Source organism: Pelodiscus sinensis, chromosome 7 (assembly GCF_049634645.1).
Source record: "Pelodiscus sinensis isolate JC-2024 chromosome 7, ASM4963464v1, whole genome shotgun sequence".
Lineage (NCBI taxonomy): Eukaryota > Metazoa > Chordata > Testudines > Trionychidae > Pelodiscus > Pelodiscus sinensis.
Window position 1 is genome coordinate 9,563,425 of NC_134717.1, and position 27,626 is coordinate 9,591,050.

General features: G+C 41.5%; 1 protein-coding gene across 2 annotated transcripts in view; it reads right to left on the bottom strand.

Annotated features, from left to right (window-relative positions):
- The window catches only part of ADCY5 (adenylate cyclase 5), a 326,161-nt gene that overhangs the window by 138,663 nt on the left and 159,872 nt on the right, over positions 1-27,626 (bottom strand). For both annotated transcript variants that reach the window (XR_012905123.1, XM_025178780.2), the window contains exons 2-3: positions 15,886-16,035; positions 4,895-5,016 (exon numbers count right to left, since the gene is read on the bottom strand). Coding sequence is in view for 1 of the 2 variants with exons in the window: in XM_025178780.2 (XP_025034565.2) it covers positions 4,895-5,016; positions 15,886-16,035 (272 nt within the window). In the remaining variant the exon portion in view is untranslated. The remainder of the gene's footprint in view (positions 1-4,894; positions 5,017-15,885; positions 16,036-27,626) is intronic.

Below are 27,626 nucleotides of genomic sequence, written 5' to 3' on the forward strand. Positions count from 1 at the left end.
AAACAAACATACAAACTATGCCCACTTCTATTAACTACCAAAGAAACGTTTCTGTTAATTAATCAACAACAGGAAACCACATTCAATGGGCAGGCATAGCCCCCAGTTCTGACTTAACATGTTTCTGAATTACCTAGATACAATGGCTTTTATCTAACACAGAACTTAGATTTTTTTTAAAACTTTTTATGACACTAAAAAAAACAAACAAAACTGGTTGGCTTTTTCCAACCTCAAACAAAATTTTTTCTTGACTGTTGCACAGATTAAAGGAAAAAGCATGCCTGCCAATTTTCAGTTAAATTCTATTATTCATTTGATTTATATACTGCGCCCATCAACAGGTTTCTTGGTACACACATAGGCTTTAAGTTCCCACAGTAATGAATAATTCCCAGTAGAGAAGGTTTTACAGAGCCTACTCGAGGCAATGGTCTTCTTGCCTGACTCCTGTGTGAAAGGAATAATTTGTTCCAAATCACATCTTCTTTTCCCATACTCTTACTTATTTTTTTCATTTCTCTGAAGTAGAAGTAGAGGAGACGTAAAACTAGCTCTAAAGTCATTTTCCCTTTGCTCTAAATAAGGCCACATCTAGACTAAGAAAAAAGACTGTATTTGAAAAGAAATTTCATAGCACATTTTCCGCCACAATTCAGCAAAACGCTTGAGTGCATACTTAACTTCAAATGTAAACCTAAGCCCCATTGACTTCAACTAGCACTTAAAACCTGTTTACTCCAGTGTTTAAAACATGTTTGTTAAGGCATCAATTCAACAAAGCATGTGCTCTCTCTCTCTCTCCCTCTTTTAAGTGTTAGCTGGTTGTGGAAATCTCTAGACTCACCACACCTCTCACTTCAACCACAACCAGCTAACATGTTTTTAAGAGGCATGAAGCCCAATACATTCTAGTGTTTAAAGAGGTGTTTATTAAAACATGCCAGCTAGCATGTGCTTTAGACATGGTCAAATGCACAGACTTCTCCTTTGTTCAGACTGATTAACAACTGAGAATGTGGCAAAATGCACTCCAAAATTCTTGAGATTTGGTTTGGGCATTGATACTTATTTGGTTCACTTACTTTTTCTAGTTACTATTTGTTGAGTGCTGATTGCACTTAGGCCAGAGTTAAAATCCACTGAAGTGACTGATAGCCTTTCCATTGATTCCAATGGGCTTTGGATGAGGTTCTTAATATTTGACTGGACATGGAGGAGGCAAGGTCTATGACCGGAAGAGTTTACCATTTACGATGTTGATCCTACAAGATGCTCAACTCAGCCCCTTTCAGGAATTTACTCTGTGGACTCAATGTGGGGGCAGAGTAAAGGTTATCTTTGGAATGTGTTGTGTTATATTTTTGCATATTTATTGAAAGGGTCATATAAGCTGTTAGGATATTTGAATATTTATCACTTGTCTACAATTGACAGAAAGACCACTGTAACCTAGTCTTACCTCTTGTGCAACAGAGACCAAAGGAGTTCCCTGAAATGATTCCTGTTTAAACTAGAGCATCTCTTTTAGAAAAATCCGACTCACTGTTTCCCAGGATAGACTCTCTGATTCTGTAAATATATTTTATATTCTTCATTCCAAGATGCACACATTTACATTTGGCCTCATTAAAATACATATTGTTTGCTTGTGCCCAGCTTACTGAGCAATCCAGACAACTCTGTGTCAGTGACCTGTCCTCTTGATTATTCACCACACCTCTAATCTGCAGAGAACACAAAGATTTTATCAATGATGACTTTATGTTTTTATATGCCTTGGGCTGTGTGTATGTGTGTGTGGGGGGAAGTTGGATGTAATGTTCTTTGGTATGCATGTTTCACCTTTAATGTTACTTAGCAACCTTGATTAAAAAATAATAAAGGGCTTTGTCTGTTTATACTGAGGGTACCTTCACTGGATTCTATCACCATCTCTGTTGCTATTTTTCTCTACCAACTAATTGGTCATCAACTTGAGGTCCCATTTGACCATCAATTGCTCTCTTGCAGCTCCCAAAGCCCTCTTTCAGATTGTTGATTTATGTACATAACTTGTCCCCTTAAACCACTTTTAGATCCTTGTTTATTGGTTTGTGACTCTTATCTCGCAACTGTCTTACCTCAAATTCTCCATTTGTCAACGCTGCATCAAAACCCGAGGTATATCAGCTACAAACTATTCAGATTATACCATATGCCTCCACAGATTGCTGCAATATTCCAGTTAGTCTAAGATTTAGCTTGCAGGCATTCGAGACAGAGGGACAGAGCAGTGAAGGAGCATGGCATTCAGCGCCGTAGATGCCAACTCTGTGGGTGCTCAGGGGCTGGTGCACCCACAGGGGAAAATTAATTGAGCACCCTAAGGCAGCCCACCTTCTCCTATCTTCCTTGCCCCCTGCACCTCTCACCCACTGGTAGCCCTGCTGACCAACTCCTCCCCTAGCCTCTCCCTGCTTCTGGAGCCTGGCGAACAGCTGATTCCCAGAAGTTCCAAGAGGCAGGGGGAGGAATGGGAAAAGGGTATGTTCAGGGAAGAAGCCAAGGGGCGGGGCTTGGGGAAAAGGGATGAAATGGATCAGGGTGAAGCAGAGGAAGAATTCGGGGGAAGGAGTGGAAGGGAAGCAGCACCTGGGGGTCAACTACTCCCAGCTAGAGGGAAAGTCGGCACCTATGTTCAGCATGATCAAATAAGTGTCTCTGAGATTTGGGAACTACCCATATTACACACAAATACCACAGTGCCCTATCTGAAATGAGGAGGTCTCATTTTGTGTGGAAAATAATTTCCTTGAGACCCTTTTTCATTATATATAAACTAAAGAGGGAAGAAAACAAATCAGGGGAAAAAAAGGGAACAGTCTTCTAAATCTCTCTAATAGCAGTTCAAATAACATCTGTTCAACTTCAACTTGTTCAACTTCTTGAACGAGCTTCAAATCACTAAAGAGTATACTACATATTGAGTCTACCAGCCTCTGTTTCTAACTTTATTAACTTTGTTGCCTAGAGACCCTCAAGAAACCCTAATAAGATTTGTGCATTTCATATCAAAGACATGATACATGGATTGAGGGCAATCTCTGCTTTGGATCCAATTCCTGGTTGGTTGCTAAGGCAGAACATATCTATTATAGCACTACTTAGACAAGGACTAGAAAATATCTCCTTTGAATCTGCTGTTCTCTCATCACATTTGAAATACCCTATTACACCTCCCCAGTCAAAAGAAATCATATTAAGTATAACTTGTCTGAAAAATTCTAATCAGATTTCACAACTGAAGAGAGAACTATTAGCATTATATAATTTCAACTGTAATTACTACCTTATTTGCGACACTATACATTACTAGTGGAAAGCCATATTCTATTTTACCCTTAAACATTGATAGAATTTGTTTTTGATTGTTTGTTATAGAAGAGTCCATACTGAAGATGTATTTTAACTCTAGATATTTTCATCTCAGCCCAGCTTTATATAATATGGTTTCAACAAAATAAAGATGAAAGAGCAGTTAAGCTTGCTCCCCGTTATTTGAGGAAAGTTTCTAGTATATCAAACAAAATATCAGAGGAAGTATTGTCCTAAAAAGACAATCAGATGTTCATAATGATTATTTCATTTGCATGTCCTCTATTCCAAATTAGGAATTGCAGCATCAAAAAAAGCTAGTTTGATACTACCCAATATGATGATATGTGGCTGTCCTGTAATACTACTTATACAACTGCTCACATGCTATTCAAATATCCAACAAACTTGTAGGTTCTGGCCAACAAACTGAGTAGGGAAAAAATGGTACACATAAAAATGCAGTAGGACATATTACAAGTACTGTACTGATGTAATTTAATATACCTCCTCTGGAAAATCAGTAAACCAGTTACCATACAAATCTGCATTCATTTCAAAGCTGCATATTTTACTTCTGAATCATTAAAAGTTGTAGCCTTTCATAGCACTGATGAGAGGAAAGAGAAAGATTTATTCCCTAGTTTATCTAGCACCATGGCTGGAGGAGAGCTACCAAAACACTTCATAGTCTGGCTCAACAAAGGCCAAAAACAACCTCAAGCAGGTTTACTCCTGCAACAGAGAGGAGTTGCATCAAAACTAAATTATTCACCAACATCCAGGGGACATCAGTCTTTACTTCTTAAAAAAATGCTGAGATAAATTAATATTTCTTCATCCCCTCTCTGTTCTTCCAAACACCTCTCTCACTATCCAAGCTGCTACTGTATCTCCAGCTTCCCTTGAAATCAATGGGCGTGACAGTGCTTAAAAATACTTGCAAGACTCTCAGCAATACACACACATTGTATTTGATTGTGGATTGCTCACCATAAAGTCAGTGTCTGTTTCTTGTGGGACCTTCTCTAAAGGGCTAGGCCGAGGAGCTGTGGAACACTGGTATGCTGTCTGTAGCTGCCCGTTCTCGCTGATAACAAAGCTTGTTGTTTAAGGCCAGTGGTGAATATTCAAGTCACCTTAAGAGCAATTTGACTCTGCAGTTCTTTTCTCACCCAAGGGCTGCAAATCAGAACTGGCTTACTCAACACTTAAACAAGCAACCAAACTTGTCAATCCTCAGCACCTTTCTAAAAAGCGTGAAGGGTTCTAGGAAAAGTTCTTGGAAGCAGAATATTGTAGAAACTACTTCCCAAAAGGAAGATGCTGCAGATGCAGAGAATGCTGCTGCCCCATCCCACGCACAAACTCACGGATGTCTGTTAGGGCTGCTTTTTAATTCAATTTTCTAGCTGTTACTTATTTTGGATTGTGTGTCCCTGCCATCTGCGTACTTTAATTCTCTGTAACTTGGGGGTGGGGCTCAGTATGGCCCCCTGCCTCCCTTGCCAGCTGGGATTCAGTCAGCAGCTCTTACCTGACATTGTCGTGCTTCTGGATGTAGATCTTATGAAACATCATATCCTCCTGTTTGGCATTAATGTCGGCTTTCATCTCCATGGCAACATGACGAGGAAGTACAGAGAGCAGGAGACGCTCCTGTTGAGTCAGACAGATGAACCAATTAAAACACCTGCATCTCAGTTAATAAACACACATTGTTTGTTATCTGAGAAAAATGAAGCCATCAGTTCACTGACTGCTGAGCAAAAGCAAGAGGTATGGTCTCCATAAATGAGGCAAGCTGATTCTGCCATCAAGGCACCTGGGGCCTTGTCCCACTCAGAAAAATTGGAACACGCTATCAAACAAAAATAAATGATCCTGCACACCAACTCCACGGTATGTGCTTCCCACGCGGTGGATTCTTGCAGATGAAGGAGCCATATGGACGCACCTTCATCTCTGCCCAAGTCTGTATAGTACACAAGTGTGCATACTACAGATTGAACCTCTATGGTCCAGAAGGACCATGGATGTTGCCGGACTACAGAGCCCCAGCACAAAGGTTGTCAGTGGCTGGGAGCAGAGCTGACTGGCAGAGCCAGCAGGGCAACACAGCCCACGGGGCACCAGAGCCCACAGCCGGAAGGGGAGCAAGAGCCCTCATGGGGGGAGGCAGGAAGAGCATAGCACACAGCTGGTGGGGCTAGGAAGAGGGAGGGCTGCAGAGCTCACAGCTGGTAGGGTTGCAACTGCATGTAGGGCTGCCTCCGGAGCTCCCGGGTGTGGCAGGGCTGAGGAGTTTGCAGGGCTGCTGCAGGCAGGGGGTCAGGGCAGCTGTGGCAGGTAACTGGGGAGAGGAGCCCAGTGGAAAGGCTGGCGCCCCACACCCCACCTCATCCCGACCTTCCCTGGTTCAAAAAACTCCCTTGGCTGGGACTGGTCATGTCCCGAGGGAGCCAGATCGGGGAGGTCCAACTTGTAGCAGAGGGCTGCAAAGCAGCAGCCACTGCAAAATACAGAGGGACTTGTTCAAGAGCAGTACAACTAGCTGAACACTTTCACAGGTAGCAAGAGTGACAAACTCCCATGTAGACTTGGAAGTCTCATTATAGAAACCATGCATCATTACAGGCCTCTCCCTCGGGCATAAGGCTTTAGGACTGATTTCCCAATTCCCCTGAAATCCACTTAAGAGTCCCATTTTGCTTCACTAATCTGTAAAAGGCAGAGCGGAATCTAACTCCCAACAGCAGCCTTCCTCATTACAAGCAATATAAGTTCTCAATGGCTGGGGAGGGAGGGGGAGAGAATATAACTGGCAGGAGATTTTGGCCCAATTGTACAACAAACTATTAGCAGTAGTTTTACATTAGCACCTAAAAACTCCAATTAGGATCAAGTCTCAATTGTATAAGGCACAGTAAATATACATATATAGACAGTATTCCATTATCTACCCACCGTCACCCATAACCCACATCATTCTATGCTCATTCTGAGCAATTAAAGTGCATCCTGGCTTACTGGTAATATTACCAATTAATATTGGTAATAGTAATGTGTTTTAACAATTAACTTGGGCTCAGTACAGCTTTTATAAAATCACTTTACACATTTTTTGGTATCCGGTTTTCTACCTTAAGAAAGTGAGTTATTGTGTCACATTACAAATGATGGGAATAGGGTAACTTCACCTAAACATCAGAGAAAAGCCTTAGTCACTGGCCATCTATGTAGCTTGTGATCAGCCTCAATCTGGTAGTAATTTTTATACAGAAGTTGCAGAATGTAAATCTGCATTTGTATGGTAGGGATGTTAAATATTGAGTAACTGACTAATCGAATAGTCGATGCACTTTGCATTGACTATTCAATGAGTCGATAGGGCGCCTCTGCCTTTGAAGTGCAGCAACAGCCCTAGGGCTGCTGCTGCATTTTAAAGGAGAAAGTGCCACATGAAGCCCGGGGTCAGCTAGGGACTCCCCTGCTGACCGCGGGCTTCATGTGGTGTTGCCGCTTTGAAAAACCGTGGTGAATCCGTTGTCAGACTCCTCATGGCATTTCAAAGCGGCAGCGCCACACGGAGAGTCCCCAGCTGATTCCGGGCTCCACGCGTTGCTGCCGCTTTGCCGTACCACATACAGCCTGGGGACAACCCAACTTACCCTGGGCTGCATGCGATGTTTCAAAGCAGCAGGGCTGCATGGAGCCCGGGGTCTGGCCCCAGGCTGCATGCAACACTGCCGCTTTGAAATACCCCCTCCACTTCTCCCCCTACCCCCTTGCTGCCTCTTTCTGATAAAGTCGACTAGTCATTCACATCCTTAGTGTATGCGTGCAGGTATTTTGTGTGTGGTTTTGGAGTTAGAGTAGATACAACACACAGTTGCCTAAATCCTTTATTTGCCTTTTATTTTCTCATTTCCCCTCAAATTCTTTTAATTAAAGGACTTTATTTTCCTGTAAAGAAAGACAAATTAAAATATGGACATTATTTTGTTGGTCCAACTCAAATGTATTCTAATTAGTAGGCAAGAGGCAACAGTGCAGAATCACAAAGATGCATACACTCTACCTGACTTTACCATCTCTTTTTCCTGTTCAATTACTACTACATAGCCTGGAGGAAAACAATTGTCCTATTCACCAACCACACAATCATAATCTACTCTAAATGAAGGTCCATAACCTTATTCAACAGCTCATTAATTCCTAACAACATAGAATTCCACAGGTCAATCTCAATCATGACTCAGAGGGATCAATTCTCTTGGACTAATTGCTCACATCACCATAAAAACCCCTCTTTTCCATAGTTCAATCCATTATAACACAATTCATCATATTTCTGTCTTAAATGTTGCCTGTTTACTTGTGTACAAGTATAGCATTATAAACTCTATGGTTACTAGTACTGGTAGTAGTAAACTGTCTGGAACTTTACATGGATTAGTCATTAAATGAAGGCTAATGGCACTCTGTAGTGCGGGGTAAGAATAACCTGTTCATTGTTTGACAATGATTTGTGCTTTTCATCTGAAAACCTCAAAATCCTTCAATAGATTAAGCCTGACAAAATCCTGGGAATAAAGGGAAACAATACTATTCTCCTTTTAGATCTGGGGTAAATAGACAGCGTAAGGAGCATTCTGAAAATTTCTTAGGGGGTTCTCACAACAATGTTTTGTTGCCTTCAAGAGTGTAGCCACCAACTCTTGCTAGTGGCCATTGTTACAATAGTTCCTAAAATATTTAGGTATCTTTAGGAAAAACAAGCAAATATGCACATACACATGTCTAAATTGTAATTTCACAGACTCAATAACAAAAATATGCATATATGTCGATATTCTTTACTAAGCCTAAATGGAACAGAAACACAACTAAGTTGTTGTTGTTTCCTTTGGTTTTTTGCCAGCCTTGATAGCTAGTAATTTTTGCTCCTTGTAAATTTTCTTCAATTTTATGAAAAAATGTAAAAACTCCAATAAAATAGTTTCCCTTAACCCCAACCAGATTTTGGGATTTTTTCAACAAAAAAATATTGAAAACATAATGTTTTGGGTCCACCCTAAACTAATTTTATTATTTCTATAGTAGTGGTCAAATAAAAAAATAATCAGGCATTCGAAAGCTCTGCTTCTTAATCCAGAGACATCTCATGGGTCTTGTGCAATCATACAACCACAAGGGCAGAAGGATGATCTTGTGTTTACAGCCTAGCAATGGTGATCAGAAGAACAAGGTTACTGGCACTGCCTCACGCTTTCTAGGCCAGCATTTCTCAAATGTAACCACCAGGGTTTCTTGCATCCACAGCCTACTGGATGGTGACTGAGGGTAAGGGGGAAAAAGTGGCCCCCTCCTCCAGGTTCCCCAGCAGGCATTGGATCTGCGTGCCTTTGAAAATACAAATCTTAAAGGAACAAGCAGACAGTGAGTTCCCCCATCTTGAGGTGGTGGCATTAGACTTCATCTCCAGGGGATGGGCAGCAGGTTCCAGCCACGGTGCTTTGGACTTTAGTCATGCAATGGCAGATTCGATCGCCTGGCCACAAGACTTTAGGGTTGGGCCATAGGCCCTAGATTACAGCTTCAGGGCTTTGGACTCCATAACCCAGGCGTGGAGCTTCACCCCTGGCTCCAAGGCAGTCAGATAGCAAGTGCAAAAAATCAGGATGCAGGTAGGGAGTATATAAGACAAAGCCCTGAATATTGGCTTTGTTTGTTCCCATTAAATCAAAACATCCCGTCATCCTCTCTGGCCCCTGCTGCCTTCCCACCCATCTCTCCATCCAAGGCTTACTTTGTCCCTGAGTAAATCTGCTGTGAAAAGTGGTATTTATATGTTTGTTAATATCACTTGTCACAGCAGATTTAGTAACTCCCTAGGAGGCTGTGAGAAGTATCACTTTTCACAGCAGCAGATTTACTAGCTATCAAGTCTTTTTTTTTTTTTAAAGCAGCAAATGAAACAAAAAAGCACCTTATTTGTGTGTGTATTCTATTTAGGTCCAGTAAAGAAGAGAGACGTGCACATTTCTTTTTGTTACTGAGACTGAAAAAAACCTTTCATAAATAAATTACAATTTAGACATGTGTATGTGCATATTGGCTTGTTTTGCTTAAAATTACCTAAGTATTTTAGGAAACATTGTCACACCAGCCACTAGCAGGACTTGGTGGCCCCATTCTTGAGGCCACCAAAAAATTTGTTGTGAGAATCTCATAGTGAACTTTTAGAGTGTTCCTTAAGCTGTCTATTTACCCTATATGTAACAGGAGCATAGTATCGTTTCCCTTTATTTCCCTCTGTCAGGCTCAATCTATATCAACATTTGAAGGATTCTGAGCTCTTTCAATGAAAAGCACAAATCATCATTGTCAAACAATGAGTGGGTTACACATACCCAGGGCCAAAGGTTGCCATCTCACACAAATACAGGAAGTAGTAATAGCCTTCATTTAATAACTAACCCATCTACAAGTTAATACAATGCACTAGTCCCAGTTAGACATCTTCATTTTATACAACTGGCTAAGCACATACACAAGACAACACAACTGAGAAGAAACTGCCTTTGTAAGAGGAAGAGTGTTGCAGAATTTCATGACATGCGGCTTGTTTCTGTAAAGCAAAAGGCATGTCACATTCGGATTTGCTGGGGAGGGGGGGGGAGAGGAGAGGAGGAACATGAGAGATTAGGTAAAAATTTCTGCTAGTGTCTGTCTTTAAATTTCACTGAGACCTATTATGAAACATGCAACCCTACTGTAATATCACGCAGCACATACTGGCCAGGCGAACAGTATTGCCTTGCTATACTTATGTTGGCAGTCGTGAAACAGGATGAGAGAAGCAAGCACAAATTATATTTTTCTTTCCTTGTTTTACATAAAGACATACAAAATAAAGCTATAGAATTACAGATAGATACAACTCTCTGTCCAGCTAGCTAACATACCTATATTACTAGCTACTTGAGTTGGGACCTGACTACTGCTGAACCAGAGAATGCGCCAAACCACAGGTCAATATTGTCTAGCAGCATTACCAACACTTCCATTGCTTCCTGGGCTCTTAGAAGACATTTAGGGGTAAATTAGAGCTAAATAACAGCACAGAACACTGTTATTCAGCACAAGGAGGTTTAACAGTAGTTCGAATTAGAAGCTTTAATTCGAACTACCTAGTACATGCCGCGTGTAGCCGCAGGCAGGTAGTTCGAACTACGGGACATTTAAAAATGGCGGTGCCCGGGAACATGCAAATGAAGCCCGGGATATTTAAATCCAGGGCTTCATTTGCAAGTTCGAATGCCTACATTAGCCACCCTAGTTCGAACTATCTTGCTGTGAGACCACAACACCAGCATTCTAGGAACTACACTGGCTGTTGGTGGGTTTCTGGGTGGAGCTTAAACTGTTATTTTGACTTACAAACTTCTACATGTACTGCTTCTTCCCTCAAGCATCATAACTACTGTCTGGGGAGAGGTTCAAGGGAAAGTCCTCTCTGTTTAAAAGGGAGGGATTTGGTAGCAGGGCGTTCTTTAGGCACATTTAACAGTTGCCTTTTATTCACCAGACATCAAAATAAATAAAATATGCTTCGGTTTTCATATCTATTTCATGGATCCCATGTTGGCCAACAGTAGCTCAGAAGAACACTGTCATAGGAACATAAGAACGGCCATACTGGGTCAGACCAAAGGTCCATCTAGCCCAGTACCCTGTCTGCGGACAGTGGCCAATGCCAGATGCCCCAAAGGGAGTAAACACAATAGGTAATCATCACGTGATCCCTCTCCTGTCATCCATTTCCAGACTAACAGAGGCTATGGACACCATTCCTACCCATCCCGGCCAATAGCCATTGGTGTAAGTAACCTCCATGAATCTATCTAGCGCTTTTCTGAACCCTGCTAAAGTCCTGGTCTTCCCAACATCCTCTGTCAAGGTGTTCCACGGGTTGACTGTGTGTTGCGTAAAGAAAAACTTCCTTTTGTTTGTTTTAAACCTGCTACCTATCAATTTTATTTAGTGACCCCTCGTTCTTATGTTATGAGAACAAGTTAATAACTTTTCCTTATTTATGTTTCCCACACCATGATTTTATAGACCACTATCATATCCTCCCTTACCTTCCTCTTTTCTAAGCTGAAAAGTCCCAGTTTTTTAAATCTCTCTTCATATGAGACGCGTTCCAAACCTCTAATCATTTTTGTTGCCCTTTTCTGAACCTTTTCCAATGCTAATATCTCTCTTTTGAGATGAAGTGTCCATATCTGAATGCAGTATTCAAGATGTGGGCGTACCATGGTTTTTATACAGAAGTAATAAGATATTCTGTGTCTTATTCTTTATCCCTTTTTTTAATGATTCCTAACATTCTGTTTGCTTTTTTGACTGCCACTGCACACTGAATGGATGTTTTCAGAGAACTATCCACAATGACTCCAAGATCTCTCTCTTGAATAGTTGTAGCTAAATTAGTTCCCATCATATTGTATGGATAGTTAGGATTATTGTTTCCAATGTGCATTACTTTAAATTTATCAACATTGCATTTCATTTGCCATTTTGCTGCCCAATCATTTAGTTTGGTGAGATCTTTTTGAAGCTCTTCACAGTCTGCTTTGGTCTTAACTATCTTGAGCAATTTAGTATCATTTGCAAATTTTGCTCCCTCACTGTTTACCTCTTTCTCCAGATCATTTATAAAATGAAACTGAATAGGAGTGGACCCAGGAAAGACCTTTGGGAGTACCCCACTGGTTACCTCTCCATTCTGAAAACTGACCATTTATTCCTACCCTTTGTTTCCGGTCTTTTAACCAGTTATCAATCCATGAAAGGACCTTCCCACTTACCCCGTGACAACTAACTTTACTTAAGAGCCTTTGGTGAGGGACCTTGTCAAAGGCTTTCTGGAAATCTACGTAGGCCATATCTACAAATGCAGCTGGTGCTACCAATTAATATAGTCAGTTGTGTTGGTTGGCCTTACAACACACAGAAATGCACAGCGATTTCAGCTGATTCATTCCCCCTCCTATCTGAATGCACAATGAAAACTCTGAAGGTATTTCTCAAGGGAAGTCACAGAAGCCCCATTTCATGAGTTATTTAAAATTGGATTGGAAGATTTAGTGCAGGGCACGGCCTCACATTATCAAGGGAAAGGAAAAGATGACCTAAAATGTCTTTCCATCTCTAATTATTATGATGTAAGAGGCTCTTTGCAGCAAATCCAAAGAATGAATTAGTGAATAGATATACCCACAACCCCTGAGAATAAAACTATGTGCTGATAGCAATTAGGCCTTTTTCTAAAAAATAAAAGAATGCAGGACACAAAGAGAGGAAATTAAAAACTAAAATGTAAGTCAGCAAAAACCTGTATTCTTGGCTTCAAAGCCACATACAATGCAATGTATAAGAATAAAAGAACAGTCATACTGGGTCATGCCAAAGGTCCATCTAGCCCAGTTTCCTGTCTTCTGACAGTGGCCAATGCTAGGTACCCCAGAGGGAATGAACAGGTAATCATCCAGTAATATAGCTCCTCTGGCCCATTCCCAGCTTATTAAACACAGACCAGGGACACCATTCCTGTCCATCCTTGCTAACAGACATTGCTGGACCTATCCTCCATGGATTTATGTAACTCTTCTTTGATCCATGTTAAAGACCTGGCATTCATAACCTCTTTTGGTAAGTAGTTCCACAGGTTGACTGCACGTTGAGTGAAAAACTACTTCCTTTTGTTTGTTTTAAATTTGCTATCCATTAATTTCATTTGGAGACCCCCTAGTTCTTGTGTTATGGGATCAAGTACATAACTTTTTCTTATTTACTTTCTTCACATTAGTCATGATTTTATAGACCTCTATTATGTCTCCTTTAGTCATCGCTTTTCCAAACTGAAAAGTCCAAGTCTTCTTAATCTCTCCTTATATGGAAGCCATTCCATATCCCTACTCATTTTTGTTGCCCTTTTATAAACTTTTTTCAATGTCAAGATAAATTTTTTGAGATGAGGCAACCACATCTGTATGCAGTATTTAAAATGCGGGTGTACAGGAAGCCCCTGGGTTACGTACAAGATAGGGACTATAGGTTTGTTCTTAAGTTGAATTTGTATGTAAGTCGGAACTGGTACATATTTTGGGGGGGGAGGACGGGGAGCTGGAGTTAGAATCAGGGTCTTTTCCACCTCATACAACTTCCTTATTCTAAGAAAAACACATACTGTTTTGCTATGAAGGTTTTTTTGGTTGATATTTTAATTAAAAATTGATCATAAGTTTCATGCTATATCCAAATCTTCCTTTTGGAGTACCTGAAAGATCCCAGTTATTCATTTAACAGTCAGAATCTTTGTTTTTTATAACTAAAAAAAGTTTATTCAATGCATATTACTGTTCCAAATAGAATTTGCTACAGATGGTTCAGTGAAATGGGTATTAAGTGTAATCAATAGTCATTCGAGAGCACAGTGAAATATTGATACAATCAAAGCTGTTGTTGTATTCTGCTGAGCAGAAAATGGAAATCCCTTCCTGTGAAGTGTGTGTGTGTGAATTTATCCACAGGATTAATTTTAAAGAAAAAATCAGTGTTGGGAACAGGAGTTTAGCCACAGGTGGGTCCTCATTGTCCACTCACCCACTTTGCAACCAGACCCATCCCCTCGGGGCTTACCCTGCTCCGCTCCAGCCAGGGTGTGGGGTGGGGTTTATCCCCTCTTCTCTTCTGTCCTGCTCCTCCCCATTCTTGCCCACCCACAACACTGGGTAATTTTTCAGCTTCACCTCTGCCAGGTTGGAAGGGACTTGTTAATTTCACGTGACACTAACAAGATACTGGGGACTGTAACACAATGGGTCTCACTGCCTGCTGCTCCTGCTGTTCCCTAGGAAATTAATTTTTCCGCTCTGGAGTGCCCCCTTTTGGCTGGTGTCTTGTTCCCCCCAGCAGACCCACGTCCTCCGCGACGAGAAAAGCCGCTCCACGTCTCCCTGGTCTGCTGGGGGGAAGCGCCCCTCCCACACCGCCGGAGGCAGCGACAGTGGGGGAGGCACCCCGCACTAGCTGCGCCCCCCCCCCCCCCGTTTGTAACTAGGGATCCGACGTAAGTCGGATTGATGTAACCTGGGGACTGCCTGTACTATGGAATTAGATAGAGGCAATAAGATATTTTCTGTCTTATTCTCTATTCCTTTTTAAAGGATTCCTAACATTCTATTTGCTTTTTTGACTGCTGCCACCCACTGAGTGGATGTTTTCAGAGAAATATCCACAATGACTCCAAGATCGCTCTCAAGTGGTAACAGCACCCATCATTTTATATGTATAGTTGGGATTATGTTTTCCAATGTGCATTTTTTGCATTTATCAACATTGAAATTCATTTGCCATTTTGTCATCCAGTCACCTAGTTTTGTGAGATCCTTTTGAAGCTCTTCATGTCTGCTTTGGACTTAACTATGTTGAGCAATTTTGTATCATCTGTAAATTGTGTCACATCACTGTTTACCCCTTTCTCCAGAGTATTTATGAATATGTTGAATAGAACTGGTCCCAGTATAGACCCCTGCAGGACACTACTAGTTACCTCTCTCCATTCTGAAAATGGATCACTTATTCCTACCCTTTGTTTCCTATCTTTTAACCTGCTATCAATCCACACGGGGACCTTCCCTCTTATCCCATAACAGCTTACTTTGCCTACATGTCCTTGGTGAGAAACCTTATCAAAGGCTTTCTGGAAATCTAATACTCTATATCCACTGGATCCCTCTTATCCACCTGCTTGTTCACCCCCTCAAAGAATTCTAGTAGATTACTAAGGCATGATTTCTCTTTACAGAAATCATGTTGACTTTTCCCCAACAAATTATGTTCATCTATGTGTCTCACATTCTAGTCTTTACTATAGTTTCAACCAATTTGCCTGGTACTGAAGTTAGATTTAACAGCCTGTAATTACCAGGATCACTTCTAGAGCCCTTATTTAAAATTTAAATAAATAAATAAATAAATAAAAGGTGTCACATTAGCTGTCCTCCAGTCATTTAGTATAGATGATGCTGTACTAGAGACAGACAGAACAGCCCTGCTACTACTAAGTACCATTTGATGTGCTGACAAGCCATCACATTGTTCTCTTGCAATGAGGTGAAGTACATGCCCTGTGTGGAGGGCCATCACAAGGCCCGTATGCCACTTGTACTCAAGACAGGGTTCAGAGGGGACTCAAACCATACAAACCCTCTGCTTAGGATTCATTGCATCCAGGTTCCGTAGGCAGCAGGATTTTGTTGGCACCCCTCCATATGGGTAACTGAGAGAAAAGATTCCCCTGAACACTCCTCTCCACCTTCCCAAATCCTGCTCTGCCATCCACAATGGATTATCACACAGGGTCATTCAGTACCTGGCCCTAACTTAACAATTGTCAGACTCATTCCAAATCAGCAGTTCCATTTTCCAATTTCTTGTCTTTCTCCTTCCTACCTGTTGCTGGTTCTCCCTTTGAGAATGTAGCCTGGCTTGAATGCACTCCCTGGTCTCTTGGAAAGCTTGTCTTTGCGACACCTCGGCTGGGTAATGGGTACACACTCCTACAATGTTTGTGCAGGAGAAGATGAGAATATTGGAGATTAGCTGCAACAAAAAAGAGAAACATGATTACAAATCTGGAAACTGACCATCAATAATAGAATAGTTAAAAGTTCGGCATGCTATATCAATCATTCCACAATCCAACCATGATTGATCACAGTAGTCTTAATTTCAGTGCATCTTACTATGACATTCTTTAAAGTATAAAATTGCATACATACCATCTGTGACATTATTGGATTGTGAGATAAACATGCACAGCATTGTTGCACCCACTATTATATGTCTGTACCAGATCTTGTACAAAGTGGGCCTAATAAGATGTCTATTAAAAGTTGATGATTCACTGATTCTGTTTACATTGCTCATAGGCATGTATCATTTTTGTATTTGATGTTATGAATATATGTACTTGTATTTCAATGTCTTCTTCAGGGAGATATCAGCAGGAGGCTTGTCCAAACTATTCAGAAAGGGTTGATAGTCATGTGAATAGCAGTACTTCACTGACAATGCACCTCAGGTGGTGCCAATCCACATACGATGAACTTTGCTGTGAATGGTCAGACCAGCAAGTAAGCAACAGCTGTCATCTAAAAAGGACTGAGTCATGCATGGGCAGGTGACTTGCTCATGTGACAAACTCCATCTTGGGACATACTTTCACACAGCAAGAATAGCGGGAGTCCCTCCACATGGGAAAGATTATAAAAAGGGCCCTGGAGGTTGCTCCATTTGTCTTCAATCCGGTCTTCATTCTAGCTAATCACCAAGGAAGCATCTCTGCTATAAACTGGAGTCTGGAAGGACTGGTAACCCATCCTAACAGAAGCTGTATTCCAGAGACTTATAAAACAGCAGATTTTTCCATCCCTGCTACAAGCCTACATGAAGAACTTGGCAACTGTATGTAATTTGATTCCTTTAATGATTTTAACTCTCATCCTTGCCTTCTTTCTTTTTATTAATAAACAATTAGATTTTAATGTCTAAAGGATTGGTACGCAGTGTTCTTTTGAGTAAGTTCTGAGGTATAAATTGTCCTGGGAATGTGGCTAGTTCTGAAGAACCTGTTCAGATTTGGTGAGATTGATTTTTATAACCTCTCAACAGTGTAAGCAGTGGTACTGGTGGTGGCGCAAGAAAGCTTGAGAGTATCTAGGCCAGGGGCATTGCTTGTATGACTTCTTGCTAGCCAGTGCTCTTTGTGACTGTTTTGGTGTGTCTCGCAGTGGAGGATCCCCAGTCTTGGGCTGTAAGTAGTCCTACCCCTAAGCAATCTGCCCGGATTTGACCCTCTCACCAGTGCCCCCAGAAATCCCCTGTTTTACACTCTCAGAAGTGTATTTCTTTGTATTCATGTGAAAGGAGAATAGTATTATTTCCCCTTTATCATCAGGGTTTTGTTGGATAAGTACTTTATCCTATTGGTAGACCAGTCATTACTTGAGAACATGGCCCACTCACACTCACAAAACTAGTATATTGCATATTTGGTGCATGGGCTGCTTGCAGTCAGAATGAGGGCACCTATTAATGCTAGTTTTCAGTGCATGAGTGCATTTTTGGCAGTGGTTACAGTGCTTTCCTTGAATTCAGGATTTGATTCACAGCAAAGAACATAAATCTAAAGATCTTCATTCCTCCCTCCCCCAAGCAACGGCTAAAGCAATTCTTTAATTAATGAGGACAAGAATAATATTACATCAACACAGTATTAAATGCAAATCAGCCAAACTTAATTCTTCCTGGCCTTTGGAGGGCCAGTAAAAGTATTTGTGTGTCTTTAATATCATATAATATTGGAGAAATCTAGTACGTATGGAAATGAAGCAGACATCATTTGAGCAAAAGAAAAGGTTACAACATTTTGTGGAAAAATGTAGTTTTAGAGTCACGATTCCAGGAGGACATTCAGTAGAAATACTCGCTTACAGACATCAAAGAAAACTATGGCTTTTCTAGAATTATCCCCCCCCCCCAAAAAAAAATCACTGATGTTCATAGTCACAGAAAAGAAAATTCAATAAAGAAATGGAAGGACTTCCATCGGAATTACAGAAAGCTCTGCACGTTGCTTTATAGATAGGTTGATTGTGATGGACGGCCTGCAAATCCAGTATTACAAACAAACTCAATGAGTTAACACTAAATAGCATTATTCATATAACTAGCTTAAACTGACTCCAGAGTTCTCTGTATTGAAACTACTTAGTCAGTACGCATAAAATACAGTCCTGAACACACATACACACCATAGTTCATATAAAAATTGTGACAAAGCGTCTAATGTCACACGGCGGGTCTTGTGCAACTGATAGCAGTAGGTTGAGTAGTATCTCTCTCTGCCTGGGGAAAACGGCAGCTCCCTATCTAATTGCTCGTCTCAGTGGCCCACTATAGGGGCAAACTGTTGTCTGATTTAGCCACTCCCATCATTGGCATACTAGGAGAAAAAGACAGGAAAAAAATCTCTTCCTCTGCAGTGGCCCCTCCAGACATGGAAGCAACAGACTAAATTTCTTTTTTAGCCTTTTGCCCATTGGTCGGGGTTTTCCTTCCTCAGGATTCTGGAGCCCAAAAGGGCTTTTCTCTCAACAGGGCTCTCCCTGCTCCTCACCTCTGTACCACCAGGGTTCCTTCCTTGTACCTGACAGCATCTCTATGTTCCTGTTCTCCTGCAGCATTTCTTCTTCCCCAGGTGCCGACTTTATGCTGCAGAGCCTGCATCAGTGTAACCATTAGGATTTTTAGCAGCTACAGTCACATTTTTAAACAGTTTTTTACATCCCGTCACCTGGAGTCTCAACTAGTTCTAGCAGGTTCTAGAATGGCTCCAGGTGTCTTAACTAACCTACCTGCCTTAACTGAGTTCTAGGAGGTCCTTAATTGACCCCAGGTGTCTCAATCAATCTGGAGTTACTGCTGATTTGGCTGCCATGGCAGCAGGCATTTGTTCAGACCTGGGATAATTTATCTGCCATTTATTACTTTCTGGTAGCCCCAGAGGCTTCTCCCCCTCACAATATATAACACATGACGGTTGCACTTTATAATATTTCATTGTAATTGCCATGGTGTGAATGTTAATTAAGTCTCCTGAAGCCAATGGACTTGCTCTAAATTTAAATATGTGTAAGAGAAAATAGACTCAGAGTTGTCAATACAGAGACACCCATGAAAGTTTAGATGCACCCTTCAAGCTCCTCAAAGCTCTCATTCAGAAGTGAGATGGCCTTAGTTTGCGGTAGTTTAATCCTTCAAAGGTATTAATCAATTCCTTTTAACAATCCTGAGTATTCCCATGTAGACAAGCCTTCACTAGGCAAAAGATCTCACTCCTACAATGAGCTCTAATGCAGGCAGACCCCTGTGCCAGCACAAAGCCCTGTTGAAGTCAGAGGGGGTCTACAGATGCAGCTACAATTCCGGCATTGGTGTCTTAAATTGCTCAGCTGTCTCATTCATGGCACAACATCCAAGATGTCCACGGAGACAGATAATATCCAATGGGCTCAACAAACATGATCAAAGCAACATATAGATGGTACCTAAAATAGGAACATGATTTTCAGAGGGTTCCATTTACTTCATTTCAGACAAATCCACAGGACTGCCGAGACTGATTTATGAAAGCGACTCAGAAAATCACACTATACAAGACTGAGATAACAAATTATACTGCAATGAACATTCATCAGCAATGGATGTAAGCTGGTATTTACCCTCCTAAACGAAAGCTGATTTAGAGTGTAATATTACATGGCTTGAACAAAAAGAGAAATCTACAGTATAATGTTGAGAGTATCAAGTATCTGCAAAGATTTAAGGCTCAGCTTTTGCTATTCAAAGCAGTGTGCTGCATTTTGCTTTGGTAATATTTCTCTTAGGCCTCACAGTCCACCTGATATTCCCCACATTATTTTATGAACAGCGTGTGAGGAAGGGTACTGTACTTGGCATATGATTAAAATCACTTTGTTCACAGGTGTTTTAAAAATAAATTAAGGCAAAACTAAAGATTTTCTGTCTCATTAATTTTTCCATAGCCCTCTGTCTACTTAATACAAATGAATTTATATCCTGTTTGCCAAATGGTACTACTGTACTTACTTATCAGTTTCCTTGCAGTTTTGCTATGGTAACCAGTTTCAGTCCCAAGAGGAAGGAGATGATGTAGATATTAAAACTGGTTCCCTCAGTTTCATAGCCCGAAAACAGAAAACATATTATTGGCAGCTATTTCAGGCAATTTATGCTTGTAAAAATGTTCTTAAGGGGGAATGAGAAAATGTAGATTTCTATTTTGGGGTTGGAGTCTCTCTCTCCTGCCCATCCAAACATTAGACCATGAGATCTATCCATAATCCTCTGATTTTGGTCAAGGCTGTTTCATAAGGACTCTATTTCATGTATGTATTATTTGTATCTAAGATACCTATTTGGCCCCCATTAGCACAGTGCTTGAATACATGATAATTAACACATTTGCTCTCATATTACTCCTGTGAGGTAGGAAAGTGCTACCATTCCCATTTTACTCAGAGATCAAGGGCCAGATTGTAAAAGATGCAAACAGGGACTTAGAGGTATTTTAACAGTGTTTAGGCACCTAATTCCTATAGAAATTACTTCAATTTTTCACTTTGGAAAAATAAAATTACACTAGACAGATTCTAGTCACTTTCACTTTGATTCTCATATATTAGCCCAGGGCTGGACAAAATACAGACCTCCAAGCCACCGGATCCACCCGCAGACCAGCAGGGAGCCTCAGGTAGCTCCCTACCTGCTCCACCCCACACGCCACTCAGAAAAGCAGCTGTAGAGACCTGTTTGTCTTTGAACAGCTGCAAGCCCAGGGCCTTGAGCACAATCCCATTGGCTGAAAACCGGCTGATAGGAGCTGCCTGTTTGAAGAACATGCAGTGCATGAAGTACTCTTTCCCCCTCCCTTGAGGCTCGCAGCCATTCAAAGATGCACGTGACCTGAGAAACCTGCTGGTTGGGAGTCACCCAATTAAGTCTCCCAGCCAGAACATGCCTCTGGCACTCTATCTCCTACCTCCCCCAAACCCTTTTCCCTTCCACTCCTGCTCCCCTACCCAACATAACCCAAACCCTCTGCCACCCCTCCTGCACCCGTACCCCCTCTCAGACCCTGCAGCCCAACCCTCTGCCCCTGGGTTACAACCCAAATCCTTGCACACACCTCTGCACCCCAGTGCACTGCACCAGGTCACAACTACCTCCCTCACCCGAACTCCCTCCCAGACTCCACACCTCCTCCTGCACCCCAATTCCTTACCACAAGCTCCCTTCTATACCCAATATCCATCCCAGGCGCTGCATCACCTCCATTAACATCATGGAAGAATGCAGCCCTTGACCACTTTCCAAATTCTTGGAATGCCCCCCCCTCCCAAATATTATTGCCTACCCCTGCATTAGCCAAATGCTGAAGTGTTTGCATTGAAAATAATGCAGAACATTTTGTGTTAAAAATTGTTTTCTTGAGGATTTCAGAAATAATTTTACAGCAATGTTCCTGTTTTACTTGTTTTATCTGTTACGAACGCTCATTAACACAAAATAAATATTGTGAGAAAAATTTAAAACAATGCTATCCCATTAAAAATCAGAGAAATGTAGAGCTGGAAAAGACAATGAAAAGTCATCTAGTGCAGCCCCTTGCTCTGAGGAAGAACCAAGTATCCATAAACTATCATTGATAGGTGTTTGTTCAAACTGTTGTTAAAAGCCTCCAATGATGGGGATTCTCCAATGATGCGATTCTAGAAGCCCATTCCAGTGCTTAACTATTGGTATATCTAACCTAAATCTCTCTTGCTACAGATTAAGTCAATTACTTCTTGTCCTACCTTCACTGGACATGGGAAATAATTGACTGTCAGCCTCAGGTCCCCCCTCCATTTTTTTCCCCTCAAGACTTTAACCATGCCCTGTTTTAACCTTTCCTCATGGGCCAGGTTTTCTACATTGGTTATCATTTCTGTTGCTCCCATCTGGACTCTCTCCCATTTGTGCACAATCTATCTTGTGGAGCTTTAAGCTGGACATGTTACTTTTGTATACACGGTATTTTGAACTTTGCTGAATTTCATTTCATTGATTTCAAATCAATTCTATAATTGATCAAGGTCATTTTAACTTCTAACCATGGCCCAAGTGTTTGCAACCCCTCCCAGCTTAATTTTATCTGTAGATTTTATAGGTATAAGCATATAAGCTTATTACCCTAGCCATTAATGAAAATACTGATTAGCATCACACTCAGGGCAGACCTCATTACATGTGCTGTCCCAGTATGAAAGTGAGCTATTGATAAAATATGATAAAACTGATCGCTTGGGTGTGACATGTAAGGATCAGGAGACAATCTGTTGTTTCAGTGAGTCAGGGAAAGTCTAGTAAAACCACCACAAACAAAATAAAATATTAGCATGAATCAATATGTTGTTTTTCCCTACTTCATTTCTATTTGATTATTCAAACACCAGATGCTATTCAATATACAATAAAGAAATGGAAATCTATTTAAAAGAGACATGGTCAAGATGTTAATTCCTTATCTGTCTCACTAACAACAATGAAGGTTATTAAAGTGGCAAGATTCATTAAAAAAAAAAAAGCAATTTATTTGTGACCCACTGTAAAGGGCTCACATGACACCAGCAGCCCCCATAGGGTGGGTCACAAGTTTACAGAAAACAAAATAGCCCCCTTGGTGTTAAAGTCCATAACAAACAACATATGCAAATTTGACACTGTTTCCATGGGCTTGAACAAAGGCATTAACTGGATGGCGCATTATAAAGCCAGTCTTCCCTGTACTCAACACTTCATTTTTACATCAAAAGCTAAGTAGGCTCACTTCCAGTCCACTTAATTAGCTTCAGTCCTACAATTGACAGGTACCTTTTTTCTGTTATAAAACGTTTGGTTTCTGTTCTTCTTCTTCAGCTCATCATCTGATGAAGTGGATTTTGTCCACAAAAGCTCATAATACTATAGTTAGTCTTTAAGGTGCCACAAGAGTACTCATTGTGCAGGGCTACCCCTCTGAGACTTATGAACAGTCTTTCACAGAGATGCAAGGCATATACTGTCAAGGTCAGGCCCTGACCGGAACTGGTTATTTGGGTTAGGGAAGGAAGAACCTTCCCTGTCCTGGCTTCGCACAGACCTGTTCCTTAGTAGAAGCAGCTTTTTTTTCCCCTCTGACCTGTTAGACCTTGATTAGTCTCTATCCGCTCCAGTAAGGTACTGGTGGCCCAGTTCTTACTGGCTGTGTCTGCAGCCAGTTGCGGGAAACCAGTTCTAGAGAATACCTGGAAATCTGAACTCGCTGTGCTCTCCCCACCCTGCTTCCAGCAAAGCATCTTTTCAGGGCAGTGTGTGCCAAGGCAGGAGGGCCACGGAAAGGGGGCAGCAAATGCCTGGTACATACCCATCGTTGGCTTTTTTCTGGTCACCCTGCTTCAGAAGTACAACTAGACCGCTCAGTTACTTTCTTACCTTTTTAAAAATATGTTTTCATTGAAATCCAAACAAAACTCATCAACCTATTTGTTATTCAGATGGCATTAGGTTTTGTAAAATCCTATCTGTGTAAAACCTCTACATTTCAGGCTTACGTTGAATGACAGTTACTCACCATGGGTTCACTCTGAAACAAGGCAAAAGCAAGCGCATCACAAAGGGAAATTTAAAAAGCTACGCAAAGCACAACCAACTGCCAAAAGAGAATTATATATCCTTTCATTCTGGAGGTCGGTGCCGCACAAGCTATGCTTCCAAGCTCTCATAATGCTCTTATTCATTGGGAATCTATTGTCAAAGTAATATAATTGGAGCCCTGCATATCCATGCATGGTGGAATGGATACCTCCTCAGGGCTCGCCCACCTCCTCCCCGCCACCTGGCCGCCAAGCGAGGGGTGCAAGCGCATGCCCCAACACTGCTGGTAGGGAAAGGATGCAAAAACAAGCTCCGTCCTAAATCTCCCTACAGGAGGGGACAAATGCAAGCCCTACCTGGTCCCCCACCCCCTCCTCTGCCTGGCGAGCACTGACGAGTGGAGCCCCAACCCTGGGTCCCTGCTGCCCCTTACTCCCAGTCCCTGCTCTCATGCTGCCTGCCTCTTGCCTGCAAAACCCAGCCCCCTCCTCCTTCCTCTATGCTCCTTCTCCTCTCACCTCCATATGGTCTGCTATGCAGATGCTAGTAAAATCTGCATCATGGATTGCGGATCAGATGAGTTGAGCCTGGCGGATGCAGATTGGATGTGAATTTTTATATTTGCACAGGGCTCTAAATGTCATAACAACATGGCTAAAAGGAAGCAGTGCAAGTGAGTGCATCCATATGGTGCCTCTATGGGGAATCAACAAGATCTATTTTACTAAATGTGCCGATATTACGGGTAGCCAGGACCAGGTTTATGGGCAGGAGACCTAGGCAACTTCTTGGGATGCTAGGCTTAGGGTGCTGGTTTTGTTGTTAATGACAAATGGGAAAACAGAACATCTGAAGTCTAATGTTTCAGCTATTCCATATGTGGATTCATTTTTCACTAACCTCCTAGAATGTTCTGCACCTTTGGAGACTCTCATTAAACCTTCCAGACTTTCTGAGAACTACATTTTCATTGCACTTCCTATAATATGGTCAATCATGCCCTCATGGATATGTAAGGGGCAGAGCATTGCCAGTCAGTGAGTGAGATACAAAAAATGAAGTGTAATATTGTGAACATTGTCTTATTGTGTAATTTTGGAAGTGTACTTGTGTTGTAAGACTGACACTGCTTACTATTTTATCACTTGCAAATGCTATTGGCCAGTCTTTGGATCTCTCTGATGCTGTGCTTGCAATTTGCAAGGGCAAAGGTGAGAAAAACAAGATATTAAAAAGAACAACAAATGGAGAGCGAGATCATAGAATCATGCCAAAATGTTCCCCCTCATTTTTAAAGGAAAAATCAGTGTAAAACCTGTTAATGTCTCTCTAGAAGGCAATCAACGCAAAATGTGACCAGCAACGGACGTGCTGTTTTTCAAGGCTATTTCTATCATACTGTATCTAAGTACTAGGGCACATTCTAAATGCTTGGCTGTGACGAAACAAAAGCACAAATATTACGTTAGCAGTTAGCTGGGTCTCTTTCTGCTCTGCTGACTTGGTGGGACAACACAGCTTTCACAGAACCTTACCAGGGCACAGAAACAGGCCACGGGCATTCTCCTGCAAGACTTGCGCATATGTCTCACTTAATACACATGCATAGTTGTGCTGAACTGATGTGGATAAAGTTAATCAACCTTTCCAGGTGCAAGGTAAAGGTAGCAGGTTTTAACGGATGATGCCGTTATGCCATTTCCCAGAAAACAGCATGGCATGAAAATAAAAGTTTTAATTTGAAAAATACTGTTGTGTTGTTTGGTCTGTGGTGCACTCTCTCTCTTTGGGGAAGCTGTTGCAAACAGCAAGTTGTTTGTGACTGCTTTAATCTTTCACTAGACTCTATTCTTCAGCAATATTGGGGGTGGGTTTTGGGCTGAGAGTTCCAAAAGAGGGGCTTACCAGCATGCTGTTTGTGACAACCTCTCAGTATAAATGCAACAGGTTAACATTAAGAAAATAGCAACACTCACTCTCATGGACTTCTCCTCTGAGGTGAAACTGGCCTGCAGAGCCCTGATACATGTTTACTGTTCAGCAAAAGGATGACAATATATTCCATCCCCACAGTATCTAAATTCAAATTTGCTAAAATAATTGTGCAAAACCACATCACAGAAATTCATCCTGCTTTAGATATGATAATGCAAACAATTCTACAGTTAAAAATAGTTGCTGCTGAAGTAAGAGATAGACACACTCTGAAATAATTACAATTTGCTTCAAAGCAATAATTTACTCTAGAGAGCTGGATGTTTACAAACAATTGCTTCAGATGAAGTCACCAAAATCTTTGTGCAAACAGCTTTCTAACATTTAGTATTCCGCACGAATCTCAAGTTCTGTAGATTTTCATTGGTTTACTGCTTATTGTAATTATGCACCCTGTGTATGCTCTCTTTCTATCATAGAGGCAGATGTTCTTCTCCCACTGATATTTTCACTGACTCATACACAGTAGAGAAACATGAAACATCTCAGTCATGATCTGCTTCTCAAATAAATGGTGGGCATATTGTTTAAAAGAATAAGAGATTACATACTCAAATACAGCATTAGTAAACTTTTAGCTTACAAAGATGTTTTCCTATATTCAATTGGTGACAAGTTTTCCTTTCTCAGTGATTTATTAAGTTTTCTTCTGGGATTTTCTCTAGCCACCGAGTGATTAAGGGGCAATGAGTGAGAGAATATTCTTGCCTACCAATGTGTTTGCCAAATAAAATAGAAAAGGTATTTCTATAGCTACATTTTCCTGCCCTTTTATGCTCTCAGCTAAGGTAATTCTGCACAGCAAAAGAGTCTATTAGGGAAGGAGATGCTGTCTTTGGCAAGAGTTAAAAATAACTAGGGAGCAACGATCACTGGGTGCCATCATCTGCTCTACTACCGACCCTCTACAAAAGCCAAGTTTATTGGAGCTTAATGCATGACATCTTTCAGCTGCCAGATAAGTCAGTGCAGGATCCAACGCAGATCAGTAACACGGGGGAGGGGGAGGCGCACATGGTGACCATACAGGAGAAGAGTAACTGTGAGGGAAGAGAGCCTGGAATAGAAGCTACTGGAGTGATTCTGGTGTGGTTGTGGCATGCGGGAGTGAGAGCCAGGAGCAATTTAGTGATGGGCTTGCTGTGAGGGGGCTCATTCAACGTGGAGCGGGAGAGCTTCTACCCCGTCTTGCCAGTTCAACCCCAGTCCCACCATTGAACCTGACTCATAGAACATAAGAATGGCCATACTGGGTCAGACCAAAGGTGCATCTAGTCCAGTGTCCTGTCTGTCGAAGGTGGCCAATACCAGATGCCCCAAAGGAACGGATCACAACAGGTAATCCTCATGTGATCACTCCCGTCATCCACATCCGAAGAAACAGAGGCTAGGGACATCATTCCTACCCATCCTGGCTAATAGCCATTGATGGACCTAACCTCCATGAATCTATCTAGCTCTTTTTTGAACCCTGTTAAAGTTCTAGCCTTCACTGCATTCACTAGCAAGGAGTTCCACAGGTTGACTGTGCGCTGAGTGAAGAAAAACTTCCTTTTGTTTGTTTTAAACCTGCTGCCTATTAATTTCATTTGGTGACCCTAGTTCTTATATTGTGGGAATAAGTAAAAAACTTTTCCTTATTTACTTTTTCCACACCAGTCATGATTTTATAGACCTCTATCAGATTCCCCCCTTCGTCTCATCTATTCTAAGCTGAAAAGTCCAAGTCTTTTTAATCTCTCTTCATGTGGGACCCGTTCCAAACCCCTAATCATTTTTGTTGCTCTTTTCTGAACCTTTTCCAATGCCAATATATATTTTTTGTTTTTTTCTGTATCTGAAACACATCTGCAATAGGGTAAAACGCCACAGTAGCTGCCCAAGTGTATGCCCTCCCAATTACAGCATATCCAAGTGAAGCTCTGTGTTTCAGACAC